Source organism: Prionailurus viverrinus, chromosome C1 (assembly GCF_022837055.1).
Source record: "Prionailurus viverrinus isolate Anna chromosome C1, UM_Priviv_1.0, whole genome shotgun sequence".
Taxonomy (NCBI): domain Eukaryota; kingdom Metazoa; phylum Chordata; class Mammalia; order Carnivora; family Felidae; genus Prionailurus; species Prionailurus viverrinus.
The window spans coordinates 200,762,769-200,774,129 of record NC_062568.1 but is presented as its reverse complement, the minus strand read 5'-3'; the positions used below and the strand labels follow the sequence as shown (position 1 = coordinate 200,774,129).

At 54.6% G+C, this 11,361-nt stretch overlaps 1 protein-coding gene across 3 annotated transcripts in view; it reads right to left on the bottom strand.

The window, feature by feature from the left end:
* Positions 1–206: 206 nt before the first annotated feature.
* The window catches only part of UBR4 (ubiquitin protein ligase E3 component n-recognin 4), a 131,698-nt gene continuing 120,543 nt past the window's right edge, over positions 207–11,361 (bottom strand). For all 3 annotated transcript variants that reach the window (XM_047869235.1, XM_047869236.1, XM_047869237.1), the window contains 5 exons: positions 9,893–10,087; positions 6,874–7,098; positions 3,388–3,478; positions 2,539–2,701; positions 207–588 (listed from right to left, as the gene is read on the bottom strand). In XM_047869235.1, coding sequence (XP_047725191.1) covers positions 524–588; positions 2,539–2,701; positions 3,388–3,478; positions 6,874–7,098; positions 9,893–10,087 — 739 coding nt within the window. In that variant the 3' untranslated portion in view covers positions 207–523. The remainder of the gene's footprint in view (positions 589–2,538; positions 2,702–3,387; positions 3,479–6,873; positions 7,099–9,892; positions 10,088–11,361) is intronic.

Here is an 11,361-nt window from a genome sequence, read left to right as displayed (position 1 = left end):
CGAGGGGTCTGCTTTCAGGAAGCTCAGACTCAAAGGTGCTGCCCCAGCTCGCGGGCCAGGCGGACGGGCTCCATCAGGTACTGACAAGAACGGCGACGCGGATTCGTCCGTCTTCCTGCACTCATGCCAGAAAGAGCCACACGGCCAAGGACAGCGTCTGGCCAGGGACACTCGGGGTGGGTTCAAGCAGCAGGCAACACCTTCTGTTTCAGTGTGTGCTCAGTCACTCGTTTATTTGCCAAGATGTGCACACGCGAGTGCGGAGTTGGCCAGGACAGCGCGTGGCGCCTAGGTACGCACAGGCCCTTCCACGGCTTGGGTTACAGACAACTTCATAGCTAGTGCACCACACACACAAGACAGAACAGGAAGCCTAAAAACCCCAAGCCACTCCAAGACATGGGGGGGAGGAGTGGTGCCGCGCGTCCCGTGGGGGAGGGGATCGATGCACACGAGGGAAGAACACGGAGGATGGAAGGCAAGCTCGCTTCGGTCTCTGCTAACTGCAGTTTCCGTGTGATGTTCAGGGGATGGAGTTCAACAGGTCCTTTAGGAAGCTCTCAGGATCAGTGATTTCTGATAACAGACCTGGAAAACAGGGGCACGCAGGGGTGGGTTAGGCGCAGGCACGCACAGCCCCCAGCCCACTGAGTCACGGCTGCCGCATCCACGCAGAGAACACCATGTGCCCCGACAAGCTCCGACACGCTGCTCCCAGGCACACTGGCGATGACGGGGAGGCAGTCACTGAGCAAGCACTCTCGTTCTGGAAGAGGAATTGGTCACGTTCTGCAACAAGGAGCCACTGTGTGTTCCAAGGCATTAAAGTGGCAGAGACCAACCCTACGACCCCCAGGGCAGAGGTTCTAACCCAGGTCCACGAACCACCGCAGGGGAGCCTCTCGTCTGCTGAAACTCCGTGCAAAGCAGAGGGGCCTTCTGGAGGGAGAGAGTCCACAGCACGAAGCATACTCTCGAAGGGGCCGGGGCCAAGGAAAAGCTAACATCAGTGCCCCCAAGGGCCACGAGGAACAGAGCACAGTACCAGGGCCCTGGGCTCAGCTGGGCTTCGTTCCAACCACTAGTCCCAGGGTCTCGAGCGAGCTGCCAAAGCTCGGGAGCTCCGTTTCTGCAACCATCAAACGGGGACAGTAACAAGTCCTACCTGGGTCACTGTAGGGATTAAATGAGGCCACGTGTGAATGTGCGAGTGCACAGAAGGGGCTCTGTGACCCCCAAGCAGGGCGCTCAAAGTTAACGGCCGCCAAGCTGTTAAGCCCAAGTCCTGGCGACATTCACGCCCAAGTCCTCTCCCCAGCATCCGTGCTAACGGGGGAAAGGTTGGCACCAATCACCCCTTGTTGGTTTTGGAAGGTGGTTTTGCCCTTGCATCTGAGCAGGGTGTGTCTGGTATTCTGAAATTTTCTGCCAGTCTAAACGAAGTAATAAAACCATGCCGTAAAAACCCGATCCCGGCGTGAGGCTACAGAGGCTCCCTGCCCAGCAGGTCCCACTCTCCCCTGCTTCAGGCTGGCGACGACGCTGCAAGCTGCAGGATGGCTGGGACGCCATGAACCGAGGTGAACACCGTCCTTCCCCTGCCACCCCCTCCTCTCGTGCTCAGACCCTCCATCCCCACCAACAGCCTCTGCTCACACACTCCCCAGAGCATGGCACCGAGGACACAAATACACGGGCCACCAGCTCTCGGGCAGGAACGGCTCCTGGGAAGGCGTGTGGCTCAGGGACAACGTCGAGGCTGCAAGTTAACAAAAACGCTGAGCTGAGCGATGTCAACGTGTGACCACCAGATAGCGGGGGTAGCACTGGGCCAACAAAGGTCCATGACGGTGCTCGGCTTCTGCCGAGGCCACCGCAAAGCACAGTCAAACCGGAAGCCCCCGGCACACAGGGACCTCCGTCAGCTGGCGCAGGGCTGGGAGGAAAGCAGAATTCTGTGAGCGTCGCTAGAGACCCCTGAGGGTGGAGCTCCCAGAGGGTGAAGACACACAAGAAAAATACTAGTGGAGGCTTTCTCCTGATGGTGGGATCTGGGGAGAACATTTGCTTGACACATCAGGTCTCGATCTCAGGATCAGGCGCTGAGCTGAGATCAAGAGTTGGACGCTTAACCAACTGAATGAGCCACCAGGTGCCCCATGTTTTTCAGGTTCTTTTTTTTTTTTTAGAGGCTCTACCAATTTTCCAGGTATGCCCCACTGGAAACTCCTCTAGTCTTTACAGCCTCAGTTACCCCACCTATGAAGTAGGGGTAACCACAGTTCCACCCCGAACACGTGTACCCACTGAGCAGCACAGGGCGTGGGACGCAGTAAGTCCCCACATGTCCCAGCTGCTGTTCCTGCTCCCAGTGGCCTGGTGTTTACTTATCTCTCCCAGACCGTTTGGCAGTGACCGACAGGCTGGTTCTTGCTTGTGTTCCTTCTGCTGTGAAGACGGAAGCTAAGACTGGCCCCTCTAAGACAGACATGGGTTTTGCTGTAGAAGATTTTTGAGAGAGAAAATCCTGACACTGACCAGCCGCATCGAGGAACTCCGAGAAGGTCTCCACTGGCATGAACTCCTCCTGGAAGGTCTTCAGGGCTTTGTCAGCAGCTTCATAGATGGGCATGTCGTTGTGGCGGATGTATTCCGCTAGAGAGCAGGACCAGCCTCCCTCCGTGTTGCTGGTAGGCACCTTCTACAAGAACCGACAGGAGACAGGCCCGGGGGTGGATTACTTAATGCCTCGAGTCAGTCAGGCCTTCTCGATGCCAAAAAGCAGCCCTCCCACTTATATCCAAGTTCCCCTGGAGGACGTGTTTTGGTTCCAGGAACAACAAAGTCTCATGTCATTCCTCCTGCAGCCCCTTTTTATGCACCGTGTCACTTACAGGCTACAAGTCGAGACCGCTACTCCTCCCTGCAGGTGTCACATCTGCATTTCCCCAGGAAAAGGGGATCTCACCATGCTTCATTCAGATTGTACAAGGAACCATCCCCAAACCCTCTGACTCTCTCAAGGCAGAGAGCAGTGTCCCTACTGGAAGCTAGGCTGGAGTAGGTCACACTCACACAAGGCAACGGACTTTACCCAAACGGAGGGACCAAGGGCAAACAGGGTGACTCAGGAGGGAAGGTCTGCCTGGGGAAGTGAGTTTGCAGCAGGCCTGAGACCAGGTGACAGGAGCGGTCTGGGCTACAAACGGATGTCGCAGGTGAAAGGGTCTAAGCGACGGTGGAAATCCTTCCGCAGGGGAGGCAGCTCGATTCCCAGCAGAGGCCAGAGGGGGAGCAGCCGCCCCGCTGCTGCGTGGGGTCAGAGCCAGCAGCACAAAAATTTCAAACTCTTGCAGAAGGCAGTCGAGCTTCCGATGGCTTCCCTACCTTAAACATGTTGTAAATGAGATCGACGAGGGCCCAAAAGAGAAGGGAAGAGCGATAAGCAGAGTAGTCCTTCACTGCCTTGTCGGTCAGCCTGGAAAAGAAAATCAAATTGCATGTCCGTGAAGACGCTGGAGGGATACACGCCAGGATGGAGCAGAGCAAGTCAAGGATCCAGGAATCTACGCACCTCTCCACGTCAGCTACTTGCCTATCTTCTTGGGAAAAAGCAGCTGTGGGCAAGAACTTCTGAAGCCTGGACCCAGGGGTTTACTTACTATAAAATAATCCATGAAATACTCATCCTTAGGACTGACTCTCTTCCGGATCAGGGTGAATCAGAATAGGGGGAACGCCACGTGCAACGTGGCAACCAGAGGCCACTGCCATGAAGAGATGCCAGGGAGACCCGCGCATCCCTGCTCTGTTGAGCCCCACACGAGCTCTCGGACTTGCCAGGACCTCATACGTGAAGGGGAAACAGGGCTCTACCTCAGCCTTGACATTCCCGCTGGGAGCCATTTCCACAAATACAGTCAGCAGACTAAACCAGCCAAACACAGGGATTTGTTAACCACGGGCTGTGTTAAAAAAAAAAAAAAAAAAAAAAAACCCAAAAAAACAAAACGGCGAGCTGGTGGAAAACTGGCCCTGGGCAACAGTAACATCCAGGATGGAAGATGCAACCACCACCTCCTAAATCCTGGGCTGTCCCAGAGCCACCGCCACAGTCCCGGTCTCTGCCCAGGACCAGCTCTACCCAACCTAACGATTCAGCGCAGGATTCAAGGCCAGCGGGCTCTTGGAATAGCGGGGGCGGTCTGGGACACCATCCTCTGCCCTCTCAGCAGGCACTCCTGGCTTGAGGAGTGAGGACACTAGATCACAGTGGTAAAGCCACTATGAAACGCAGAGAGAGCAGACACCCCTCTGCTATAGGATTCAGTTTCTACCGTCCGAGATCTACAAGACGTTTTGTTTGCAAACTGCCTTCACATCTGCAGTTAATAAAAGCTAGATGAACCCTTGTCACAGAAATTCTGTCTTAAAACACACTAGAACAAAGTCCGTAACTAAGGGAACTAAAATTGAGTATTAAAGTGTCTGTGTAGGTAAGAATCATAAAGTGAGACCGTCCCATATGGGCCTTAAGACAAGGAACTGTGTGGCGGGGTGGGGGGTGAGGGGGGCTTGGGGGGCTCAGTCAGTTGAGCAACTGACTTCGGCTCAGGTCATAATCTGGCAGTTCGTGAGTTCGAGCCCCGCATCGGGCTCTGTGCTGACAGCTCAGAGCCTGGAGCCTGCTTCGGATTCTGTGTCTCCCTCTCTCTGCCCCTTCCCCACTCTCATGTTCTGTCTCTCCAAAATGAATATACGTTAAAAAAAGAGAGAGAGAAGGAACTGTGGGGCCCGGGATGGCATCCACACGTACACCCAGCAAAGGTAAATTCATTAACAAAATGAAGTCAGACAATTCTGTTTGCTACAATGTTCTTCCCGTTCCCTCCCTACACCCCCATATCCTCCAGGGCACCCGCTGTCTCCCACCTGCCCTGCGTGTGGACTCGGCAGCCCACAGTGAGGTCTGCCGCCAGGCCCACCTGGGGGCAAGGGCGACACCCACTCGTCTGTGACTCTGCCTGCTGCCCACAGGACACCAGATAGGGCTCGGACGGAAGCCTAAGTCCCAGGCCTAACGACTTACAAGTTCCTGGCAGAGGAACTCTTCTTCCTGAATGTAAAACATGCACAAGAGGTCAACTTCTCTCGGTGCAAATTCCTAGATTTTTGTATCGGCTACTGCCTCCCACCCCATCACAGACTCAGGACAAAGCCTGCTGCTGCCAGGGACACCGCCCAACCGCCAGAACGACGCCCTCTGAGTGTCCCTCCGGCACAGTCTCTCCTCGGAGAGTGTCCCAATACGGGGCTCACGCCCGGCACCTCCCCCAGCCTGTTTCAGGGGCTCCAACTCAGGCCTCCACCCCACGCCAGACTCGGTGGCTGCTGTGCTTTGGTAAGCAGGAATCGAGCGACCTGCCCAACTTAATTATTTAAGGCTAATTAATAAAGGTGAGCAAACTGCCACAAAGAAAATGGCAAGCCGTGAGGGCAGCTCACACTGGATTTCCTAAGTGAGCTGTGAACAGATGGGCTTTTCCCCCACTGCCTGGGACAGCAGAGAGTTCTGGTCTCCTAACTGAAAGCAAAACGGCTCCTGTGGGTTCAAATCTCACAGCTGCCACCGAGGGCCAGTGCCCAGCAGACAGCCGCTCTCACAGGGACAGGCTGAGCCTGGCTTACGAACAACCTGCTACCTTCCAGATCGAACTTCTGATTTCTAGCGGCTAGCTCAGCATGAATGCTCTGGACTCTGGGAAACACAGGACAGTGATTCGTCTGAAAGGGGGCATGGGTTAGGTGGGAACTTGAATGAGACTCACCCCCTCCTACTCTACACAGAGCAGCTAGTACTGGCAGGACTCAATAGCAGAGCTCTGACCTAGTCTCTCTGAGGGTGGAGGGGCCTTTGATTGGCAACGCGGATAAACCAGAGCTGGTGGGGGTAACAGGTACCAGGTGCCGATCCAGGCACATGGCTGTGCCCACTTGGTCTGTCATTATCAGGGGCTTGAAAGCCTGTAAACGTGGAAATGTTCCCTCGGATCCTAGCAAGGGCAGACAGACAAGAATAGATCTTGCAGAAGTGAAGATTTCCCTGGAGTGCCAGAAGCAAGCTGACAAACCCACACCCTTCTCAAGCCCAGGGGAGGCAGACACAGCACATGGGCCACCATGAGCCGAGAGAGGAGTCCCGTGGAGTCCACGCAACGTGTGGCAACCCTGTGGTCATCTCAAAGGGCTTCTTGTTGTTTACAGCTGTTTTTCTCAAGATGCTGCCCATCTGACCCAAATCACAGCACAAGGTCATGAGAACAAAGACGCTTCCTTCCTTGAAAGATCGTTCCTTCTTTGGGACGTGTCCACACGAACAGGAGAAACAGAAGAAAGGCTCGTGGAACGTGGGGCAGACAGCACAGGAATGTGACCAGGGAGAGAGATAATGAGCTTTTCATGGTCAGAAAAGAAAATCCCCAGTGCAGCCATGCAGAAGCTTTCCCACTTTATGGCCAGGCCAGCAAGACTGGGAAAACCCAGTCACCTGCCCTAGCTCCCTGCTGGCCCTCATCCTCCTCACCAGTAGTCTCACCCTGCGTCTGGCTGGCTGCTTCTCTGAAATCTTCCACAGACCCAAGCCTCACTCCACCTTTCCAGAGACTGAACACGAGACCCACAGGTGGCCAAGGCACCTGCTGGCCATCGGGCCTAGACTCTTGGCACCACAAGGGACAGGGTCAATGACCGAGTCAAACGAGCAGGCCCTCACTTACCACACACGCTGCAAAGCAGCTTTTACACACAATGGGAAATATGTAATCCAGGCGCCAGGCAGCCCAGAAGACGGGACTTCCTGAGGCAGAGACTGACCTGGTGGCTCCCCCTGGAGCCACTGCCCGGGCCTGAGAGGTCACCAGCAGCCTCCGCAGGATTTCCACGCGTGTGGCTCTCCACTTCTCGGGGGGCAGGATGTGGAGGGCCAGGACCGTGAAATAGTGGGGCCCGTCCACTTCAAAGGCACTCTCCACCCACTTCTCCTTGGGCTGCTCCAGAAAGCCCTGGAGGTTCTTCTCCTCTCGGGAAGTTGCTCGGGTTCTGGAACAAAAGGGACACGATGAAACCAGAACAGAAGCAGGGTACCAGCGGTAAGAGGAGAGGAGGTTTGGTCAACATCTCGTCTTCTTTTAAGCTTTTGAACGCTTGGATCACGAAACATGGCCACCCACTCTTAAGTAGCCCTCCTACCCCCTCCCCAAGGACTGCTTCTTCCCTTCTAAGCCCTACTTGGTGGCACTTTCCCTGCCCCCATCAACTCCTAGCTCAGCTCTGACACGATTCCAAACACCTACTGGCTCTTGAGCCCCCTGCATATGGCAGACAAGGTCACAAACACTCTACCAACAAAGTGACCGAACGACTCTGGAAGGTGACAGCTAGCACCTTCTTACCACGGTATCTGAAGCCTAGAGAAGCGAAGTGACCTTCCCTAAGCCAGTGAGTCTGTAAGTGAGGGAGCCAATGTGTGTTCAGAACCTGACTCTGCAACCCAGCCTATGTTCTCGCTTGCCCCACATAGTCCCCAGAGCTAGGCTGTTTGCATTGGCTCCCGTGTTGCACCCTCCGTATCTCATGGTTTCCTTACATGTCTGTGTTCCTCCTTCATTCGAACAGCTGCCTCCGAGCAAGCCCTGCTTCCTGTTCTCTCTCCTGCCTAAACTGTGGACACATGGTCCTGAACTTTATTACCAGGCACTGCTCTGGGAGCCTGAATGGATCATCTCACCTAATCCTGACAACGGCCCTAGGACACAGGTACCGGATCCACACCTATTTCACAGAAGAGGATGCAACAGAGAAGACAGCTACCTTGCCCACAATCGCATGCTGGGGATGGAAGAATGAGGCTTTGAACCCTGGCAGTCTGGCTACCAAGCTGGCCCTCCACGTTCTTGATCCACGCAAAGGCCCTTGCCCAGCACCACAGAGCTTCGGTGAGCGGCACTGGGGCGGCACAGAGACCCCACTGGAGGCCTTCCTGACCGCATATCCCTGACCCTATCACCTGGATGGTGCTCTCATGCCAAGAGCACCTACCGCCCTGTCCTTATCCCAAGGTGGGGGGAGGGGGGGGGGTGGTGCGGAGGAGAACAAAACACAACCCCAAAAGCCATGACAGTCCAAGCCAGTAGGCCTACAGACGGCACCGGCAAATGCCGGACTGTGGGAAAGCAGAAGGGGGCTGTGTGCAAGGACACCTTGCTTCCTTCTGCTGAGAATGGACAAGGATGGCACAGATGGATGTACTCGACTGGACTTTCCAGAACCGGGAGTCAGAAGCTTTCTGCCACCGTAGGACCTGCCCCACTCTGCTCTGGCTCACAGCATGACCTACTTGCCTGTATACACAAACGTGACCAGGCTCATGCCAAGGTGAAGCGACCAGCTGGGGGAGCAGTCTATGGCTGCGCAACAGCGCCTCTGCGGGAAGCCTCCACGTGAGGCTCTAACTGACCAAGACACATCCGTGACACAGCCAACACCCTCCCTGATCAAGGGGGTCGAGCCTGAGTTACCAGTACGTGGCCCCTGAGAAACGCAGGACACCTGTGGTCACTGGCTCTTCAGCCGGGCGAGTCACGCTGCCTCTCTGGGCGCCGCGCACCCTGCACCCTGCCGGAGAGCGGGGCAGTCCGCTCTGCCGCACAGCTGCCAAGAGACAGGTCTCCGCAGAGCCAACGGCTCTGTCAAATGCCAAACAAACACCAGCAGTTAGCACTGCTGGGGCCTGCAGCGATCTGGAGAGTGAGAACATCTGTGCCGTCGATGATGTGGGTGTCTGAGAGTCTCAGCAGTTTAGCAGAGGATGTCACGCCCTGACAGAGACCTGCCCGTGCATCTTGTTAACGATGAGGCCTGCGCTCTGGAGCTCAGCCTTCTATCTCACCGGGAAATGGGAGGGAAGGAGAAAACAACATTGGTGAAGACAGAAGGCCAGAAAGGACAAGAGACAGACTGTCCTGTTGCCTAACTCAGACTGCAGCTGCCTTAGGCGGACCGTACCCAGTCTTTCAACAGCTGGCCAGTTCCCTGCCCGAAGCAGGTAGGAGACTCTTGTTGGAAAACAGGGCCTAAAAGCACAAAACTGTTCAAACCAGGAGCCAAAGTTTACTAAACCTTCTAACTGGCTTTTAACATTTGGGCTGGTATGAACGAATGCTATTTGCTACCCTAACTGCTTCTTTCAAATTACACTTTTAGCTATCAGTCTAACTGCTCCGTGATGTACACACAGATAAAAATACAAACCCACTCTCCTCCTGGTTATCAGCCAACTTTTCCAATCTTCAACACTTCCTACCCTCAATGTGCCAGAAGCACTGCTCACCGGGGGAGAAACCAGGATCCAAGTCCAGTCTTCCATTTATGAAAACGGTCTTTGGTTCTGCCGCAGCCCCCAGTTATGAAACCTTCCCCTGTAACACCCTGTGTCCCCTTGACAGTGACTATGTGCGGTTCTGATCCATGGCCTCCCCACCCAAGAGCACCGAGTCTTATGGGTAGTGGAGGCAACATCGTAGTAGAAGCTAAGGAGGTTCTCTGGTGGGCTGGCCTCTCCCAGTTCCTGGTTCCCCTCTGGGCAGAGCGTCAGTCCAAGGACACAGCCTTCAACTGCCCACTCGGGGGAGACGGAACCGTTCTGGAAAGGAAGTCACCTTATTCTGTGTGACTCCGGAAAGCACGCAGAACACGCGTGCTTCAGTAAAGGCTACCTGAGGCCAGCCATCTGCCCTGGAACTAACTCGGGCAGACAGAGAAAAGTTGACACCTTGCTGGGCAGAGGGGCACAGGGCGGGCCGGCCAGACGCCCACTGGGGAGCGAGATACTAACGTGTTCAGGACGTAAAGCACAGTGTGGACGATGTAGGGGATCAGGTGGATGTTGCTCTCCCGGCCGCCCCCGCCGGTGTCCGCGCTGAACGACTGCTCCATGGCAAAGCGCAGGAAGAGCAGCTTCATGTCATGGATGTTGAGCTGGTACGTGGGCTCCCGCTGGCCCGTACACTCCTGGAGGTAAGTGTTGTGCCTGCGGGGAAGCAGAATGAACGCTGTGAGCAAAGCGAGCTCCCCGGTGAAAGCCCAGTTTGGAAGGGAGAGCCACCTCGGCACAGCCCGGCCCGATGGCTGCAAAGGTCACATAAGCAGATTGAGGAACGAAGGGGACGGCTGAGGACATGAACTGTGGCCCGTAGGAAGACCGGAGCAGATGACAACTCCATTTCTGTTATGACTGAATGTGATGCCCTCCAAGCTTTGAGAAGACCTCGCTAGTTCTGGGGGCCCTATTTCCTGAGAGACAAATGTCACAGAACGTATCACAGCCAAACCTAGCACACTTTAGAAGAAGAAACGTGGAAAGTATTCATTCTTACAAGGTGATCTATTCATAAGAATTTTTTCTTTAACCTCCAAATGAAAAGTATTTTTCTGTATTTTTTTAATGTTTATTTTTGAGAGAGAGAGAGAGAGAGACAGAGCATGAGCAGGATAGGAGGAGAGAGAGAGGGAAACATGGCATCTGAAGCAGACTCCAGGCTCTGAGTTGTCAGCATAGAGCCCAATGCAGGGCTCGAACCCATGAACTGTGAGATCACGACCTGAGCTGAAGTCGTACGCTTAACCGAGCCACCCAGCCACCCCGTATTTTTCTATTTTAAGAAACATGTATTTCAGAGAGAGCTTGCACGCGTACGCAAGTGCAGGAGGGGCAGAGGGAGATGGAGAGAGAATCCCAAGCAGGCTCCATGCTGTAAGCATGGAGCCCAGTGCAGGGCTCAATCCCATGAACCATGAACCGTGAGATGATGACCTGAGCTGCAATCAAGAGTCGGATGCTCAACCTACTGAGCCACCCAGGTGCCCCTGAAAGATATTTTTCTATGTCAATACGTGCTACCATCAGCCTGGGCTCTATGTGACCTCAACAAATTCCTCAACCAGAGAATGTGTGTAAGAGCACGTGGTAGGCATTTTAATATGCTGCCCATCCTGATTACTGCCAGGTACCTTTCCATCCCCCAGCTTTACAATAGGACTCGAGGTGGGGCATCACTCCACCAAGCAGCAGCAAGAGCAAGGACCTCCTCAAAGCCTTAGTGACTCTAGTCTGGATTTTAGGACAAGGGAGGCTTGAAAGGAGCCCGATAATCCCCCTGGACTGAGCTATTTTCATTATTTAAATCTCACAGGCACACACTGCAGAAGACAAATATGGGAAATTTTGGCTTTAAGGACAAAGTCAGGGTGGTGTGTCTTATGCCCTGAGATCAACAAGGGAGAAGAGGTAGCAACTAACTAGAA